This window comes from Equus przewalskii, chromosome 1 (assembly GCF_037783145.1).
Source record: "Equus przewalskii isolate Varuska chromosome 1, EquPr2, whole genome shotgun sequence".
Lineage (NCBI taxonomy): Eukaryota > Metazoa > Chordata > Mammalia > Perissodactyla > Equidae > Equus > Equus przewalskii.
This window is the reverse complement of record NC_091831.1, coordinates 79,915,476-79,936,426: the sequence shown is the minus strand read 5'-3', so window position 1 is coordinate 79,936,426 and position 20,951 is coordinate 79,915,476. Positions and strand designations below refer to the sequence as shown.

The following is a 20,951-nucleotide window of genomic DNA, read 5'->3' as shown; positions in this document are numbered from 1 at the left end:
TAGAACTAATCAGACAGATACCCAAAGAATCACTTGAAAGAGTCAAAATTTGTTCTCGGGAGAAGAACACGAGAGGCTATTTTCCTTAACCCTTATAGAATATGTTGACTTAGGTGCATGTGCATGTATAACTTTGACTTAAAAACGATTAAACAAGAAAAGGAAAGCCTGTATTCAAGGCCTGGCTCTCTACCATGTACTAACGATGTGACTGTCAGCAAGTCACGTCTCTGATCCTGCTCTAATTGTAAATGGACATAAAGCTTGCTCTGGCTCCTTTGTTTTGAGAAAAAGATGTAAAGGTATTTTATAGAACACCATAGAAATATAGTAATTTTGACAGAAGAAAATCCTAATCTCAGTGAAAGGAAGACCTTATCCAATAGCCTTTATGACACCTTGTTCAGAGTTCAAACATTATTCACGTGATAAAGAGCTTTAGCTGACTGCAGCTGTTTAGGCTCTCCCTGCCTCACGGTTTATATTTACATGTTTTCGACTTATAAAATTCTTTCCAGCTCATGAGGCCATGCCTTTATACCTATCATTGGTCCAGTGGTATATCCTTAAGCATCCCTGTATTTCAGGTGAAATTTACTTGCTGGTGACCATGAAAAGAATGTTCTTTTTTCTACACTGTCCAGTTTCATTAGCCTTCATCTCTAACTCACTTGCCCTCTCCTTTAATCCACTCAGCTATATTTCAGTACAATTCCCAAATGCCCTAAGATAGGTTGGAAAAAAAATTTAAATGAGAGATAAATGAACATGTGTATTGATCACACATCATAAAAGCTCTTATATTTTAGTTATGACCACAGAAACGAAACTTTCTTGCATACACACATAGGACACCTGTGACAATCCGAGATAAATGCCTAATGCCCCCTCCTTTTTGCAGCAGAGGGGTGATACAGATATGCTCAACAGCATGAGTGTTAGAGTAATTTTTAAAATCCTATTAAAAAGGCAAGAATCCAAACGTTGAGAATCCAAACGCGGAGCTCATGGATCCCACGGACAGTCCAGTTACCTCCAGGGTATTTCTAAAATTGTTGGACTCCTATGTTTACTGTTTCCTCTCTTTCTCTTGTTTCATTTATAAAACATAATACCAAATGTTCTGGACTAAGCCAGAGATGTGTGATAGAAAAGCACATTACCAGATGGAAGGGCCCATTAAGAAAGTCAGTGTATGATAAAAGATTAAGCAAAAAAAAAAAGACAGCTGGAAATAACAACCATAGTTTTTTCAAGAACATTTATACATCTTTTTAATTAGATTAGCTTTACAAGCAAGTTGAGAGCTCTTTCATAATGAAACACTGCTTTTCAAATTACATGACTTTATAGTCTATCTGTATATGAATCCTGAAATTCTTTGCCTGCTGTGATAAAGGTCTATGTTTTACAGCTGGTTAATGTGTTGAATAAAAACAGCATTAGAAGCTTTATCTTTAACCAGGATTAAACACATATAGGCCACAACAGTTTTAAATTTTGTTTTAAATAGACTCCTGCTTGGTGACAAGTTAACGGTCCCACTAACATGAAAAGAACAGATTTTAAGTGGATATTAAAGAAATGGCTATCCTGATTTCTTGATCCTTTCACAATAATCTCCAAGAAATTATATAAACTTTTCCAAAAAGTACAAAATTTAAGATCTGTCTGGCAAGCACAACCCACAGATAGTAGAATCTGACACTTTGCACAACTGCAGAGATACACATTTGAATGACACAGGGGCTCCCAGATAAAAGGCTGCTGCTGTACACCTTGACAAACAAATCTCCCGTCAACAGAATGCAATTTCTACCAGACCTACAAATGACGGTGCTTTGGAGCTGTGGCCTAGCGCAGCGCACTGCACTGCAGACCAGATGGCAGAGACAACTCGCACTCCCAGGGCGGGCTGGCAGAGGCACTTACTGTAGAGATGTTACATTGTATTATCTGGAACAAGGAGAGGAAGCGGAACAAAACTGAACATGGGCAAGGAAAAACAACAATAAACTATAACTTTCTCCTGCAAGTTCTCCTGAATGAGATCAGAATACTGAATATTTAATCCCACCCTAGGTCCAGACTGTCAGTTTCACTAAATTTTTTTTCATGTTTTACATGAACAATAGCAATCTTTTAATAAAAATTACTGAGCTTTCCATAGAAAAGGTCTCTAATTGAATAAAAACTATACAGATGCTAAAACTGTCAAAAGTTGAAATATACAGAAATATTTCTGTACACTCACATTATTTTGGCAAAGAAGATCAAGGACAGAGATAGAAAACTGAAGTGGGCAAGGTCTCACACCCAAAATTCATGCAAAACATGGATACCACCCTTTGGGCTTCGCTAAAGAGTCTAGGAAATCGAAGTCTAAGACATCCATCCCAATTCATACATTAAATACCAGAAGTCTGGGAGGCCTTGTGTGATTTTTTTAATATTCCCTCTTTTTCTGAAAAGTAAAAAAGAAAACTCATAAAACATAAAAATAAAATTATCCGGTTTTTCGCTTTTGTTTTTGTTTTTAAGCTAAACATCCATCTTTCAGTACTGACAAAGAGGCCAGCATCTCGTGTGGGGAATGCCTCGCAAGGTCTGAGGAGTCACTAACGTGAAGTCGTAACAACACAGTTCAGTCTCGATGTACAGTCTCCCCTTGATGCTATCCGACAGAAACGAGGTCTCATCTGCAGATCAGATGGGTCACAGGAGTAGGAAGAAAACATAACAGCAAAATTGGGAGTACAAGCAACGTGACGGGAAGCAAAAGGAAAAGTCTGAGGAATGAGGACATTATCTTTACATCTATAGGATACACCTGAAAGCATAAGAAAGCCCTTTATCTTGGGAACTTGATGCTGAGGATAACCTCAAGTTCATTTAGTGCCAGTCACTTTAGTTCTTAAAAAAATTTAACTTAAAAGATAAAACCTGCCCACCATATTTTTTCTTATAAAACATGAACTAAAAGTTATTGGTAGTAAATGGTGATGGTTTTACTGTTATGTTTCATTATTAACGATGTCAAAAAAATGACAGCAGCAATCTTTAAGAGTTCAAATTAGTTTAAGACAGGACTAGAAAATCTGATTTTTCAGTTGGTAATTAAAGTGCACCTTTTCTTATTTTAAGCAAAAAGAAAATTAAATAATCATCAGTCACTGGCAACAATCATTATAAGAGGTCTTTTAGAGCAAAATTTAATAGTACGAAGAGGTTTACAAAAATAGATTGATGCTATCTTGGGGAATAATGTTGTAATTTTTTCTCAATTCAGTTTTGATAAATTGTACCTGATCATACAAAAATTACTTCAAATTCAAACTTGACTATATAAAAAAGGGAGAGATGAAATGAACTCAGTTAGATGACAGATCTGGCAAAATATAAGAATGAAAAAGTTCTACCTAGGGCACTTATTTCACTTATTTCACGTCCAGATGTAAATACCATTTTCAGTTGATAGCTTATATTCTTCCCATAAGCAATCACAGGTTTGGAGTCAATCATGCAGTACAAAGCCACAGAGTTAAAATCTTCTTTTTGATGCAACACAAAAAAGTTGTTTCTGTTTCCTTATTAAAATGCCAACTGGTTATCTATTTTTCTTTATCCCATTTATTCATATTCACAAGTTAACAGCGTCAACAATTATTGTAGGTGAAGTGGGGTATTGCTGGATCAAAGGCTCTATAAGACGTCTTTAGTGATTGAATCAGAAGGTTTATTGAGTTCAACCCTCACACCTTTTTCACCTGCAAGGTAAAAAAAAAAAAAAAAAAATTCATTCATTCATTCAGTACCAGAGAGCTTCTGTTACTTCTTCCCACTGAGTTCCTACCAGTATGCACAAAGTTTCCACTTTCTGAAAACTATCACACTTGTACTTCCAAAACCTACCCTCAGCACTGTATTATGATGAATGTGTTACTCTGAACTAGTAAACCTTCAAAGGGAAAAACCATTCTCTACTCCGAGAGAATGATTTTGTCTCCTTTGTATTTTAAAAGTAACTTGAATTGCTATAAAATAACAGTGTGTTAAGTCTCACTCAAAGCACACTACTAGGCTTCTGCCACAAATAATGACTTTAAAAATACACAGAAAATGCATGAACATACTTTGTGTGTGTGTGTGTGTGTGGGGAAGATTGGCCCTGAGCTAACATCTGTAGCCAATCCTCCTCTATTTTGTATGGGGGACGCTGCCACAGCATGGCTTGATGAGCGGTATGTAGGTCCACGCCAGGGACCCCATGAACCCTGGGCTGCCAAGCGGAGCATGCAAACTTAACCACTGCGCCACCAGGTCAGCCTGATGAACATAGACTTTCTATAGTTTTATAAAAGATTGATGTGAGATTATCAGCGGCTCATGAAAATACAGCTAGTTAATCAGCAATGTGAACAGTGAGCAGACTTTTGGAGATCTAAGGTAGGCTTAAAGAAAAAGACACGTAAGCGGTCTATCAGAAAACTAAGACCCACTGCTCTAGGCAGTCCATAAGTGGGGGCGGGGAACGGGCATACTGAAGGACCTTCAGATTTAGGAAAAGTGTGCTGACCTGTGGACACTATGGGCAGATATGGCCTCTCCATGCCTGTCTGATTTAGGGATTTTGGCATTTCAATTCATCTCTTTTCTATTAATTTTCTTCACGTCCACATTCAACGTGGAAGACCTGGAGTATTCTTTAGAGCATGTAGATTTAAAGGGAAAGGATATTACCTTCCTTCTAATGGGAGAAGGAAAGGAAGCTAGATGGCGGTTATCCAGAGCTCAGCAGCCCGTGACTGAAAAGGATAATCACAGAAAAAATCAGCTTGTATTTGAATAATTTTTCTCAGACTTCTTTGCCTCAAACTTTCCTAATCTTGGGACAATTTTGTTGATTAAAGATAACAATGAAGATGACTTAAGAGAAGCCCTCTTTTAAATAAGGGAATGAAGGAATTTGACAAAAACAAGGAGCAAGTCTTGATGACGTTAATAAAGACTGCATTTGCATTCCCTGAAAGCACTGCCTGACTGCAGGCACTTTCCTTCCAGCACACCCTGCCCCAAATCATGTTTACCTGTTAGATATTTTACTTTAGCACGGGCTCTCTCATCTGCATCAAAATACCAAACAGTGATTGCGTACCTAAAAGAAAATTCAGAACACGGTAAGAATGATCACACTGGGGGGACAAAAGTAGTATGCTGTTGCAAAGGTCTACTAAAACTCATAATGCCAAAATAATGCCTAAACTGGAATGGTGTCAGAGGATAAATGAGTACAGTAATAACCCACTTATCCAGTAACCTCAGTGCTCAAGAGTATAGCAGAGAACCAGGAGAAGCTAAAATTGATATCACGAAGTTGATGATTTTTTTCTTTTTTAAGATTGGCACCTGAGCTAACATCTGTTGTCAATCTTTTTTTCTTTAGTCTTTTTTCTTCTCCTCCTCCTCAAACTCCCCCAGTACACAGTCATATATTCTAGTTGTGGGTCCTTCTAGTTGTGCTGTGTGGGATGCTGCCTCAGCATGGCTTGATGAGTGGTGCTAGGTCTGTGTCCAGGATCTGAACCAGTGAAACCCTGGAATGCCAAAGTGGAGCACACAAACTTAACTACTCAGGCACAAGGCTGGCTCCAGTTGATGAGTTTTTATGATTTTTTTTTTTTTTGCTTGAGGAAGCTCCATCCTGACCTAACACCTGTGCCAATCTTCCTCTGTTTTGTATGTGGGTCACTGCCACAGGATGGCTGCCGATGAGTGGTGTAGGTCCATGCCCAGGAACCAAACCCAGGCTGCTGAAGTGGAGCGCACCGATCTTAACCTCTAGGCCAGGTGGCTGGCCCCTTATGACTTTCTTAATACCTACTTAACCTATTTGATTATCTGTTTTGCAAGCCCATAGCAGATCAGAAACAGACAATAAGAAGGTAAAAGAATGGCTGTTACAGAAAAAGCGTAAGTTCTAAAAGAAGAGAAGAGAAACAGAAAAGAACTGAAGGTGCAGGCCCTTTAGTGAAAGGGAGGGCTAATAGTCTCAGCTTTGAAAGACATCACTTTATTATACCAAAGAATTTTATAACCTGCAATCATCAAGAAAGAGTTAAATTATGCTAAGAATTTTTTAATCAAAACAATTATACTATGTCCTGACATTTAAAGTTTAGCTAAACTTCATTTTTCTGAAAATTTCCCTTATTTGGAATATCTCATTCCACAAATAAATGAGCAATCTCTGGTTTATTAAATACTACAAAGCACAGAGTTACCCCTTTTGGTACCAGTAACAGGGAAAATGTACACACACTATAAGAAATGAAAACATGCTACAAATGATTGAGTGGAACATAGTTCCATTAGTGGAATATAGAAATTAGTTAAAGTATCTTGCAGATTCTGGCCAGTGGTCACTGAAGCAATGCTGATCCAAAAAGAACCAGTAAATGTGACAGAACTAAATCATGTAACATATTTGAAGAGTCAAAGGCAGAGTAGAGTCCGAGTCTAGGAGTTTGGACAACTGGGGACACTGAGGCCCAGAGATCACTCAGCTGGTGAATGACAAAGCTGAGGTCAATACTGGCCTCCTGACTTTCACATTCTGCTCTTTCCAGAGCTCCAGCACCTTTCTTACCACGTAGCCTCTTTTATTTTTCCAGGTGGCCTTGGTAATGGGAAAGGTGCACAGACAAATCATTTTCTATCTCTTGCTCATGCCCCAAACTTTTAGTTACTTAGAAATCAGGGTTCTACTACCTAGATTAACCTCCCTTCATGCCCTAAGTTCTTACCAGAAAAAAACTGTAAATACTGGATGTTGTTCTACTTATCCTGGTTTATCTCCCATTTAAAGAATCCTTCTCCTCACATGAACTTCTGTACTGTAACTCGAACAATCCTGCCCTTTTCTCCCAGGGCTTTACTAACACTATGGTACTCCTCTTGCTTCTCATCATTCTAGGCTCAGCTGAGCTCCTCTCTTCAATGTGACACCTGACCCATGTATTCCAATTTAATACCACTTTCTCCCTCCTCCAAACTCCTGTAGCACGTATCTTCTGTAATTGTTTGGCATTTATTTACTACCTAAAAATGCTTATCTCTTCATCTAGAAAGGATACGACCAGACCATACTCAAGATTCCACAAAAGGGAAGGTCTCTGATGTGGTTTCCAGGTCAGAAAAGGTTCTAACGGAGCAGTCAGGTTAGAGACGGCGCTGAGATGCTGAGAGGAGAGATGGGGATTCGGAATGGATATCATGTGATGTGACAGGAGCCCCCTGGTTTCCATTCATGGCTTCTTATGATCTCTAGTTGCAAACTGCTCAGCTTGCTACTCACTATGTGAGTTAGGGCTGAAGGCAACATGACTCAGAAATAAGCAAGAAAAAGGGAGAGGTGACAACAGAGTCTTTAGAATTTGAACCTCATCAAAGGCTGGCCAACCTCTAACATCATTATTAAAAGCCAGTTCTTCTCCCAGTGTATCTAAGGGTATGCCTCTTCTCACCAGATCTAAGCAACTGCAGGTCAGTAATTCACTATCGTAAGGTTCGAAGTCCTTTCTATAATAAAAAATAGATATTTAAAAAGCAGTACTATTTTTCTAGAAATATTTATTTTTATAACAATGTCTGTAACATTCTCCATTTTAACAGACTTAACATTTTAATTGGGTCATAGTAAATGGTAAAAAAAAAAATTTTAAAGAATACATTAAACGTAATAGGTTTAGAATACAAAAAATTGTAGAAAAAGAGTATAATGAAGAAAAAGAGAGTAATGAGCCTCGCAGATGCTTCTATTAAAGCTGAAGGATTATTTTTCTAACATTAACTCCCACCCATGGGCAACCTTTTCTCTACTTTTCTTTCCTCTATTCTTTTTTCTCTTCATTTCTACTCTCTGGTTACCTCTTACTTTTCTACTCTTATCATTTTTCTACAACATCCCTCTCCTTCTCCCCCTTACCACCTTTCAAAAAGCTGCCCTTTTCCTTCTCCAAGTAATTTTTCTATCCCCCAAATGAATACTCTCACAAAATCAGGGACTAGATAGTAGTTAAGAGATGCACACAACAAGGAGACAGAGCTGGAAAGACGAGAAGGCCTGTGCTTCAATTTCTTACCCCAAACAAGGAGTGGCTTTGCAAAGAAAGTCACAGTCAGTACTAACTGTGAATCAATCTTATAAAACTATTCAAATTAAAACAGTTATGACTGAAGCATTATGATAAAGGTAGCTGAAGAACAGGAAGATACTCATTAGAAAACTTTCAAGTTTATCCTATCTATCCCCTCCTATCCTATCATACTCTTTACCAATTTTTTCTTAAAAGCAATACTACCTTGTAGCATATGCTGGTTGTACTTCATGAGGGTTGCGACGGTCAGACCAGAAAAACAGCAGTCTATCAAATTTGGGTTCAATGTCAGCAAACTGGGCTTTGCCTTCTGGAAAAATTCGAAGTATACCTCCACTTACCTAGGAAAAGAGCCAAATACGTAAGTATGAGTAAACAAGAATGCTACAAAATTAAATTCAGGGAGGAAAAAGACCCTATCAGTGAATCAAAATTCTTAATTGGATTATTCATAAATATATCTCAATTAACAAGGTATGAAGGTGAGCTGAGATTCCAAGTACATACACTGATACAAGGAAAAATTCATTTCTTGTTTCAGAGATTTTTGTAAATACTTGATAAAACATATGAAACTTATCGAATTCATAAGTCTTAAAATGACACTTGGAAGTTTTAAAAACTAGTAAACATTTATTTATGTATGCTACTGATTTGCTTAATCTACTCTTAAAAATGTATCCATTTTAAATCTTCTTGATTAAATTACTACAGATGGTTAAGTATATCACATAAATAGTTCATCATATTTTAAAGTTCAACAGATAATTAACAGGACAGTCATAAATGTAATGCCTCTTATTTAAAGAATTCAATATATCAGTAGAAAGTGTCACCATTTATCATCATCATCATCATCATCATTATCATGGTCGTTATCAGAAACTGCAGCTCTTCCTTTCCAGACTGGGCCTGACACATTGATAAAACTGGATTCCATCTAGACAGGAATATTACTGTTTGCCAAATTATATTTCCTTCTCTATTTGGGATTATATGGACTCACCTATTCATTCCAACATTGACTGAGTATCTATTCTTCTGGGACCTGTGGTGGGCCCTGGGTGCAGAGAGGGAATAATGCAGAGAGAGATTGTCCTCATGGTATTTATAATCTGGGGGGAATTAAAGTGAGGCAAAACCTACCCAACTGAGTGGCTGTTTACACTTGAGAAACTAAACTCCTAGGCAGGCAGACTATTATGTTGCAGGGAACTTTAATACTTGATAAAGACGTCATAGAGGTTGAGCCCATTCCTAGAACATAAAATTAGAAAAGCTGTTTATCAGGCTCATCCTCAAGTAGGTTAAATTCAAGCTACTTAGTACCTTTGCCCACCTTCCTCAGGTTCCAGTGTTGTTCAGAGTGATTCCCACGGTATTCACCAAACATCTAAAGAACCTCTAAACTGTGACCGAGAACATGTCTTCTTTTCTTTCCCCCTGCCCGCTTCCCTTTGACTGGAGTCACTGAGAATATCACAGGTGATCTGCTGAAAATGTTGAAAAAGACAGATAGCTGAAGCTTCCCAATCTTCTTCTGGGAAAACATCCCTGACCTCTGAATTAGGTAGCCTCCTGCATGCTCCCACAGCAATGTGTCCTGCTGGCATAACCCACTGTAACTGTCAATCTGCTGATCTGCACCCTCCACTAGATCTGAAGCTTTCGGAGGGCTTTTCTATTTCTGCTCTACCTCCAGTACCCAGAACAGTGTCAAGCACACTGCACATATTCAGTGCAATCTTGCAGAGGAAGTTTTCAGTTCTACATATAAAAATACTAAAGACTTTTTTCTGCTTATGTACAAATTTGAAAACTATATATTAATGACCTTGACTAGGTCCTATCAAAATTAAAAGGAGATCAACCTAGAAACAACTGAACAAAATACAGAAGTTAGGAGTTGATTAAACATATTTCTAGCTTTCTAGATATTCACAAAATCTGAAAAAAAATAAATTTTTAAGTTTTAACCAGAGTTAACCAATCTGTTTTGTGTGTTGGGCTCACGGTGAATTATCAAATTTATTTCTCTATTTCAAACTTTGAAAGCGATAACAGAAAAACCACGGTTGTTGACATAATGCCTCCAAATCTATCTAGCAGTAAAACTCACCTCAATTTTGCACTTGGACCAGGACAGAGGAAACTCTTTACATCACTACGGTATAAAAGATTACTGGAGCGCTGGGAGCATATCCTAAGTTCTAGGAGATGCTTTTAGGAAAGGACTACGTTTCTGCACATTTAAAACTTGGTGGTTTCCATCTGTGTACATATGTGTGTGTGTGTGTGTATAGGGGGGGAGTTGTTTTAAAGGCTGATCTTTAAAAATTACCCTGGCCACATAGGTAGGTTCACTCCATGGAAATCCACTGGGCTGTACATTATGTTCACTTTTCTATTTGAATAAACTGCTTCAATAAAAGTAAATAAAAAAAAAGATTTAAAAAAATCAATGAAAAATTAGTTTATACAACCTCCAATGCAATAATGCATGATATACTTCTAAAGTTTAACTCATTTAAGTGAAATGCAGGCTAATATTAAGGGAATATATATTTAAAACAAGAGAGATTAAATGTATTGTACATTCTAACTGGTTTTATAAGATTTGTCAGTATTGATAAACTTTTAGTTTTTCTCTAATCAAGGCAAGAAGGAATCCTGCCTCTAATATTCATTCAATAGCCCAATGCCAGATAACCTCTTTCCAACAATGCAAAGCATAAAATGTACGAGTAAGTAGGAAATAATCCATAATAATTATTTATACATAATCTCCCTCAAAAGCCATTATAAAACAATTATTCTCAGAAGTGTTTCTATAGAAACTATTAAAAGTAGTATATTTTAATAAAGATACTTTTGTAAAAGTTAAATAACTGAAGATAAGGCAATCTCTTTTTTTTGAAACGTATTAGTAACTATTTCATTTTACAAAGATCCACTCCTAAAACCTGAGACTGGCACAAATCTAAGAGAAAAATTTCTAACTGTTCATTTGTTAAAGACAGTCTCACCTGTGAGGAGTATGAATCTTAATACTTGTGAGAAAAAAACAAATGCTCAATTAAGTTGCATACCTTGGCATCCCAGTCTTTATTAAGATAATATATACATGTCACACATCTTCCATCTCCATTTGGATTATCAACATGGCGTACATAACCTGTTCCATTGCCTGGATAACAAGCAACCATAGCCTGTAATAATAATAACAATAACGATTTTAAAAATCCAAGTATGAATAAAAAAGGTAAACAGCTTATAAAAGAGATCTCTGATTTTTGGCCACTCTGACCCACACTTAAATTCTTCTAATAAAAACCCTATTTTGTAGAAAAGAAGAGGTAAAGATATTCTATGTTGACATTTATAAAGAATCCAAAGGTAGATTGGTAAACAATCCAAGGCTTGGTGAGTCCTGCTTCACAGTGATGGGGCTGACGTCGAAGAATCAGAGAACAACATTGCTATGAACACTTGGCTGTCACAAGTCAGTTACCCGTGCTTAAAACCCCAAAGATCAGAAAGATCGCAGAACCCACTGTCATGATCTTTACTCATACTGGTAATCAAGATCAACTGAGTTTTTGTCCTGCTCCACGGGAGACTTCTACCCTCCCTGAGCTCATCACAGAACACCTACATTACTGTCTGACAGCCAAACACACCATCTGACACTGTCTCTGAAAGGTACCAATTTGGACAGGCATAATTTAGAAGGTCAACTCCAAGCATTCAACTCATTTATTGTCAATGATTTAAAAAAAAAGGCTAGGGGGCCGGCCCCGTGGCTGAGTGGTTAAGTTTGCGCGCTCTGCTTCGGGCGCCCAGAGTTTCGCTGGTTCGTATCCTGGGTGTGGACGTGGCGCTGCTCATCACACCATGCTGAGGCGGTGCCCTACATGCCACAACTAGAAGGACCCACAACTAAAATATACAACTATGTACTGGGGGGATTTGGGGTGAAAAAGCAGAAAGAAAAAAAAAAGAAGACTGGCAACAGTTGTTAGCTCTGCTGCCAATCTTTAAAAAAAAAAAGGCTCAATGATAAATGAGCATGTGACTAAGACCTCTGCAAATCAGAAAGAAAGTAATTTTTTCACTCAAATCACAACAAGATGTAGTTCAGAAGATTGTTGGGTGTTAAGCATGAAGGTGGAAGAGACGCCCAAAATAAAAAGCACCAAACAACTTACATGTTCTCAGCATGTAGTACATAATAATCAACTGAAATTAGTATGGACGACTTAAAAAAAAATCTCAGGAATTACGAAGAAAACAAAAACAAAGAAGTTCAAAGTTACCAGTTATTTTTGAAATCCTTTATTTCTCCAATTTCTTCATGTATTATAGCCCATGGATCAGTATTAATGTCAATGAATTAGCATAAAGTTACCAAACAGTAATTAAATTACATCATTATTTAAGATAGATGTCAAATGCTAATTTTTAAAATTCATGTTCACTTGATTAGTGAATAGGTAACTCTGTTCCAATTCTGAGATACAAGAAAGCATTTCAAACCTGAATGCTATAAAAAAAAAAAAAGCACATTTTTGTGGACACCCTGGCCTACTGCTCTTTATCAGAAGCAGAATTTTTGGTGAACATTAGACATCTCTATTTTTTCTGATTCCAGACAGACTTAAATTCCTCCTCTTGGGACCTGAGGCTGGTAATAACAGGGAGAATGGCATAGGTTTAGAAGGTTTAATAATGCTTAATAAAAGATAAATCCAACAATTTCCTTGTCATTAGCTGCTAAGGAAAGGCATATGTAGCCAAACTTGAACTGCAACTATAGGAGGTACTAATTTAACAATGCAATTAATCCACTTAATTGAGACAATTATGGTGAATTACATGATACATTCTTATCCACAGAAAAGAATGGAAAAAAAAAACACCACACCTGAACTCTTTCCTAAAGTGATCTCATCTCAAAAGAGTTCATTCAGCCTCTCCAACTTTCTGGTAACTTGAGCATCTCTCATGCAAAGCACGAAGGGGAAAATCTTTCTGCATTCACCCACCCCATCCCATCCCATCCATCCATTTAACAAATACCTCTTGAGTACCTCCTATGTATATGAAAGGCCCTGGGGCTAATATGATGAACAAAACAGACAAAGTTCCTTGCTTTCATTTGTTACAGAACCTAGCGTAGTGGAGTAAATAACCGATAAATAGGGGGCTGGCCCCAAGGCCAAGTGGTTAAATCCACACGCTCCGCTTCAGCGTCCCAGGGTTTTCACCGATTCGGATCCTGGGCGCAGACATGGAGCCGCTCATTAGGCCATGTTGAGGCGGCGTCCCACATGCCACAACTAGGACTCACAACTAAATAAAATATACAACTATACACTGGGGCGATTTTGGATTTGGGGAGAAAAAGCAGAAAAAAAGAAAAAAAGACTGGCAACGTTGTTAGCTCAGGTGCCAATCTTTAAAAAAAAAAACAAACCCCAAACAGATATATAATGTAATGTTAGGTAGTGATAAAATATCTTTTCGTAAGTTACGAAAAAATTTAAGTCGAAGGATAAAGAAAATGTCAGGATGATATTCTACAACAGCGGTCAGGGAAGACTTCCCTGAGGAGCTGACATTTGAGCAGAGATTTAAATGAAGGGAGCGTCAAGTTGTGCAAATATCTGTGGGGTGAGCGTACCTGGCAGCAGAAAAATGAGTGCAAAGGCAGGAGTGGCTGGGCAGGGTGGAACACAGCGGCAGGCCAGTGGGGATAGAATGAGAAAAACAATGATCAGAGAGGGTCCCGCAAGCCATGGTAAGGACGTGGGATATTGTTCTAAAAGTGACAGGAAGCCAATGGAGAATACATCTGATTAATGTTTGAAGGAGGTCAGTTTCAATTCTGTATGAATAAAAAATAATAATTGCAATAACCTTAATATCACCTACTACCTAACATGTATTGGATATTTACTATTTGCCAAGCACTATTCTAAGTAATTTATGTGTAATAACTCAACTGACACAACTGTATGAGGTAAAAAGTATCATCATCCTCATCTTCATCTAACCGTTAAGGAAAATGGGGCTCAGAACTGTTAATTAATGTTCTCAATGTCACATGACAGTGGAACCATGTATGAATGCAGGCAAATCTGGTTTTGGAATCCATGTAATTAACCACTATACTAGATTTTGGGAGGGAGGGAGTGGAGAGTGAAAAAAAGAAGAGGACTAGTTAAGTATTGCAGTTTCTAGGAGAGAAAAAAAAAAAGAGGCTGACCAGGGTGGCAAAGTGGGATGTATTCTGAAGGCAGAACACCAACATGGTTTGCTAACGGATTAAAGTGGCAAGTGAGAAGATTGAGGACGACGCTGAGGTCTGCATCTTAATGTAACTGAATGAATGGAGTTAACCATTTGCTAAAATGGAAATTTCAGGTGAAAGAGCAGTTTTAATAACATGCACAGGGTAGGAAAGGAGTTTATCAACAATGGTCATGATGAGCCAGATATCCCAGAATAGAACAAAACTGAAGACACCAGGATTACGCCTCAATGGGGGATCTGTTTGTATTAGTCACTTCTAAACTGCTTTCTTTAGAGGCCTAGGATTACATGGAAATACCTGCGGGTGGTGACTGGTGGGAAGTAAAACGTGAAGAGGCCAACCGAGCAGGTTCTGCCCCAGCCTTAGAGGCAGCATTTATCTGTTTCCTTTATTTGAATTCCAAGTGAGACTTTTTGAAAAAAATAAAACATGCAATAAAAGAAAAGCTTTAAACAATTGTGTTAATTAAATTTTACAATTCCTAATATAGTTCAATTACCTCCATCTAAATGTATTACTTGAAGTGGCCATTATCACTTTAGCCTTATTTGGCGTTCCCTAGGTCCCTTTTAGCTCTGCTCTGGTAGTAAGGACACTGCCAAATGAAGAGAAAGGAAGGAAGGAGAGGAGGATGAGTACTAATAGCCTGAATTTAATCTGCCAACTCAACTTGTCAATACTAGTTCTAGAAAAGGCAGCAGTACATTATTACAATTGAAAAAGGATAAAATGGAAAACATCGGTGTAACCTGGTAAACTAGAAAGCCTACAATAAGTACAGCTAAAGGCTGGTGGGTATACAATAAGAGTGCTACGTAAAGGAGAAGGAAGCAAGGCAATCCTGGTCTGAGAGGAGTAAGAGTCCTAGAGCACTGCCAAGCCTCTCTGTCCCTGTAACTAGCGACTTTAAGAGGAGAAGGGAGAACCTAAGCAAACTCAGAAAAACCAGACTGTCATGGAAAAATCTGAGACCTGAAAAAGCCAAACTCCTAGGGGTTCTGGGGAAAGAGAAATTTTTAGGAAACTTGCAAAGATTTGGAAGGGTCATGAATTCATTCAAATAGCTGTGTGTCCTAATAATGATATGGTGAAACTGCATTTAGTAATTCACGCATGTACTGAGACTCCTCCCCATTTGGATTTTGGAAAACATAACAAGGTATAGTATTAGTCTCATGAAATTTGACAGCTACTACATTTAAAACCAGTATTTGGGGGCCAGCCTGGTGGCGCAGCGGTTAAGTGTGCAAGTTCCGCTTCTCAGCGGTCCGGGGTTCACTGGTTTGGATCCTGGGTGTAGACATGGCACTGCCTGGCAAAAGCCATGCTGTGGCAGGCGTCCCACATATAAAGTAGAGGAAGATGGCCATGGATGTTAGCTCCGGGCCAGTCTTCCTCAGCAAAAAGAGGAGGATTGGCAGTAGTTAGCTCAGGGCTAAATCTTCCTCAAAAACAAACCAACCAACCAATATTTGTATTTAAACAAAGGTATCTTTATCTATGGTTTGGATTAACAAACTTTAAAGTTCCTTAAATGTAACATACCTTTTCCAGTTTCGAAATAATATTCATGCTCGATTTCTTAATAGGTAATTTGGTTTTCCTGGTGCATTTTATGTACATTTGTGAAAAAAAGATTCTGACATTGCTGTTCTTTTTTTGTTGTTTTAATACACAGCAGATTCTAACATTCTTATTCACAATACTTTTAGTAAATTCAGTTTATTTTCTTTTAATCTCTTAATCTCTTCTACACCTGATTCTACCTGCCTGAGTACCTGATTAGTCTAGAAGTCATTAGCAGCATTAAAAAACATTTACGGCATACCTACCATATCATACTACAAAAAGGGTCATTATGGTATCTGTCTGAAAGGACTTAACTGGAAAGAAAGAAAAAGCTGGGCAATCACAAAACAAATGATAAACCAAGTAGTACAAATAACAAACAGGAAAAGAATTCTAAAAAAAGGGAACTATTCGTGTGGGATAACATAATAGACAGGGCTTTGAGCTACACATAAAACCTAAACTTATCTTTAAAGGACAGATGCGATTTAGAAAGGTGACAGGAAGAAAAGCAAACAGTATAAGCATAACAAATATAGGAAACAGTTAAGTGACAGTGAGGTATTTTATAATGGTCTGCTCTGTCACTTAACTACTTAAAGTTAATTTGGTAGAAAAAAGATGAAATCTTGAAAATTAAGCAGAGGAAGTAGGATATGAAAGGTAAGCAACAGTGAGCCACTGTGGTTCTTGGGCAGGGATGGCCACAATGAAAGCTTTTAAGGCAGCTTCCTTATTCTAAAATTCATATGAAAGATGATTCTAAGATGAAGCAGACTGCTATGGTCTGAATGTTTGTGCCTCCTCGCCCCAAATTCACATGTTGAAATCCTAACCCCCAAAGATAAGGGCATGAGGAGGTGGGGTCTTTGGGAGGTGATTGAGTCATGAAAGGGATTAGTGTCTTATAAAAGAGGCTCTGGAAGGATCCTGCCCCTCCCACCATGGGAGGACACAGCAAGAAGTCCTAGCTATGAACAAGGGATGGGGCCATCACCAGAAGGCGACCACCATAGTTGCCTTGACCTTGGACTTTACAGCCACCAGGACTGTGAGCAATGAATGTCTGCTGTTTATAAGCTACCTAGTCTGTGGTATTTTGTTATAGCAGCCCGAATGGGCTAAGACACACCTATGAAGGAGAAAACTGTTCCAAGAGATTTACATTAGATGTACTGGCTTTAAGGACAAGGAAATGCATTGAAGTCTCTCAAGAGAAATTAAAATATCCCTGTCTCTAGAGATCTGTTAGGAATTGAAGTGATGCTCCCTGGTTGTGCTTCCGTCCTTCCTGAGGAGTGGCGGGACTAGACATGATTATACACTCCTATAAAGTGTAGGGTGGAAGACAGCAGAAGTCTAGACACTTGCCTGAAAAAGAAAAAATGCAATGGCCCACTGTATAATTCTGAGGTATGTTCCTAATCTGCCATCTCTTTGAGATACCAACTTTAAACATTTCAATTTCCCATTGGGAAAAGCCTATTTAAACATAAGCAAAACAATTAAAAACTATTTTTTCCTTTTTCATATGAAAATATACATGATTGAGGACGTTCTTAAGATAAGAAAGATCATAAATTTGTTTTTTTACTCTGAGAATAAAAGGAAGGAAGAGGTTTGCGATACCTCTTTGGAATCTGAAGACATTTATTTCTGGCATTGGAAGGCTTGTAATTCAATATGAAGCTGAAGCAGGAAAGGTGTTTTTTTCCTTTTTAAACTAAATTATTTTGAAACATTGATTCAAAGCTAAGAAAACTAAAATTTTATGGGCTGTCAAAGTACTATTTTTACCCAGAATAAGGGGCAAAGGTTTACTATATGAAAGTTTATCCTATTAACATATATCACCTCAGGCTACACAGCACTCTGCCCTTTGTAGATACAGCTAACAGTAAACACTTAACACAGGCTAGGCGTGGATTATCTCATTCAGTCTTCACAATAAAGTTATGAGGTAGATACAGTTAATCTCTCCATTTTAGAGATTAGAAAACTGAACTACAGTGAGAATAAAAAACTTGCTGAAGGTCTCAGAGACTTTTAAGTGGCAGAGGTGGGATAGGAACTGTAGCGATCTAGAGGGAAAAATAACCTCCTTCTGCATTCTTCCTCAGTTCCTGGCTCCAGTAAGGTTTGTGTTTAGTCTGACTGAAGAGTTCAGATGAAATTAGCAACAGAGGCCTGCAAGTGACTCCCCCACCTGCTATAGTGACATGCACTCGTGCATAATGCTTAACTCTCTGACCTACAGATGGACTGCATAAGGTTTTCTCCAACTCCATAGTTAGACATTTTAAGTCTCTTCCCTACCCATTCCCAAAGCACACCCATCCACATTATCATGACCTCTGAGGTATACATAAACCTAAGCAAACTACAGAAAAAAACAGATGATCAAAAGAACTGGACTAAGAGCAGGTTGTTATTTACTATAAGAATAATCTAATTTTTAGGTCCTGGCCCCACAGTGTAGTGTTAAGATCAGCATGCTCCGGTTCCGTGGCCCAGGTTCGCAGGTTCAAATCTTGGGCGTGGACCTACGCCACTCATCAGCCATGCTGTGGTGGCGACCCACATATAAAGTAGAGGAAGACTGGCACAGATCTTAGCTCAGGGCTAGTCTTCCTCAGCAAAAAAAAAGAACAATCTAATCTTTAAAACTGCAGATTTTAATTATACCTACTTAGTTTAGGTAAATCTCATTTTCTAAAAGATACAATTAAAAACTTTATAAAGAGTTATGAATTTTGTTCATTGCATTAATTAGCATATTAAATGGGGGCTATGGGGAAGGGCAATCTACGTGCATTTAAAATTTTAAATCTCTTGACCTATTTGCTAAACTTTAATGTTATAAATAACATATCTCACCATAAACTCAGACTGTGTTTGGGAGGTAAATTTTTCAATCTGTATCATGGCAAAAATGAAACTAGCACCGAAAAAAAGGATAAATCAATAAGAACCAGGGCAGTTTCTCTTGGTACAACCCTCTAGTCCACACGGGGCAATAAAGACCATTCAGAAGTTAAGTATTATATAAAACTTACATGACTAATTCTAAGTAGAAAGAGAAGAACATAAAAGGAGGTACTGAGAGTATTAGGACATCATGGCAGACTTTATGGAAGTAGTATCTGAGTTAAGCTTAAAAGAAATATGTAAGTTGGAAAAGAGTGCATTTCAAACAGAGTGAATTATATAAGAGAAGTTTTAAACGTGAGAAAATATAGAACATATTTGGTGACAAGGAATATTCAGATTTGCTAAACCACAGAGTTCTTGAGAAGGGGGAAGAAAACTGAAAAGGTAAGATGGACTGGACTGTGGACAAACTTGAACGCCTTCTTAAGGAGTATGACCTTCATTCTAAAGGTAGAGGGAAGCCATCATTTTTGGGTAGGGGAGCAACATGATCAGAATGGTGCTTCAGAAACATGACAGGTAGAATGTAAGATGGATTTGGGAAAGGTGACGGGAAAAAAAAACAACACTGAGAAGACCAGTCAGAACAGAGCTGCAACAGACAAAAGAAACGATCGTCTGATATTAGAGGAGCAGCTTTGGGAAGGGTGAGGGAAAGATGGAGAAGGCAAAGTGGAACGGGCGGAGGGGGGAGGTGTAACGAATTTGAGAAAAGTGAAAGGACTTGATAAGTGCTTTCACAGATAGAGCAAGGGATGGGGTTGAATCAAACGTGGTTTAAGAGGGTTTGTGTCTGGTTGAGATTAACAGACCATTAATGGAGGTAGGGAACACGGGTTTGGGAGAGATGAGTTCATTTTTTTGGACATACTGAGTTTGCCATGCTGGTAGGCCATCCAGGTGGAGATGTTCAAAAGGCAGTTGGAAATGCAAGTCTGGAACTCCAAAAAGAGGTCATGGCCGGAGCTGTAGATTTAGGAGCCATCTTCATTTGGGACACCTGAAGCCATGTGGCTGCAGAGATTGCCAAGTAAGAGAGTGTAGGGAGAAAAGAAGAGAACAAAGGACAGATTCTTATGGAATACACTCATTTAGAATAAGAACTCATTAAGCTTTGTTGCCTTCCTGATCACAGGAAAATGGTTAAATAACTGGTCAAAAGTTGACTAACTGTAAATAATTTTTTATTAATTTTTCTACTAATTATTTTTTGACTGTAAATGATAAAGACATATTATAAAATACGACTTTCAAGTGCATTTAGGTTGTTTCCTTAAAATATTCTAAAAAACTTTTTGCTATTATAAACAATATTGTGATCAAAAACAGTTTTGGAGTGCTATCACTGTAAACATCCTTGATACCTTTCTAAAATTAAATTCCTGGAAATGAAATGATAAGATTTTAAAATTTTCTTATTGCCAAAAGGTCCAGAATGGTTACATTAGCTTATACTCCCATCAGCTCTGTGTGAGTACACATTATCTTCCCACCCACTTGCCAACCCTGGCTATCTCATTCTGTTAAAAACCGCTCAACTTGATAGGTAAAAATTTATAATATTGGGGCTGGCCCCATGGCCGAATGGTTAAAGTTCTGCATGCTCTGCTTCAGTGGCCCTGGTTCATTGGTTCCAATCCTGGGTGTGGACCTACTCCACTCATCAGCCATGCTGTGGAGGCATCCCACATACAAAATAGAGGAAGATTGGCACAGATGTTAGCTCAGGGCTAATCTTTCTCAAGCAAAATAAGAGGAGGACTGGCAATGGATGTTAGCTCAGGGTGAATCTTCCTCATACACACAAAAATTATATTAGTTTTAATTACATGTCAATTTGTGAAAGTAAACATTTTTCATATTTTTATTGGCCATTTAATTCTTTTGTTAACTGCTTACTCACATCCTTTATTCACTTACTGACTGAATTGTTCATCCTTACTCTACTGATTTTTAAGGGCTCTTTAGCTATTAACCTT

At 37.9% G+C, this 20,951-nt stretch overlaps 1 protein-coding gene across 9 annotated transcripts in view; it reads right to left on the bottom strand.

Moving 5' to 3' along the window:
• Positions 1-1,247: 1,247 nt before the first annotated feature.
• EGLN1 (egl-9 family hypoxia inducible factor 1) overlaps positions 1,248-20,951 on the bottom strand; it is a 55,352-nt gene continuing 35,648 nt past the window's right edge. Inside the window, exons 2-8 of one of the 9 annotated variants that reach the window (XR_011524966.1) lie at positions 11,246-11,365; positions 9,496-9,646; positions 9,303-9,413; positions 9,163-9,216; positions 8,361-8,497; positions 5,088-5,155; positions 1,248-3,767 (exon numbers count right to left, since the gene is read on the bottom strand). Coding sequence is in view for 1 of the 9 variants with exons in the window: in XM_008524804.2 (XP_008523026.2) it covers positions 3,703-3,767; positions 5,088-5,155; positions 8,361-8,497; positions 11,246-11,365 (390 nt within the window). In the remaining 8 variants the exon portion in view is untranslated. Of the gene's footprint in view, positions 3,768-5,087; positions 5,156-8,360; positions 8,498-9,162; positions 9,217-9,302; positions 9,414-9,485; positions 9,650-11,245; positions 11,366-20,951 lie in introns of those variants that run through there. The other 8 variants (XR_011524960.1, XR_011524965.1, XR_011524969.1 and 5 more) reach the window with 8 other exon arrangements.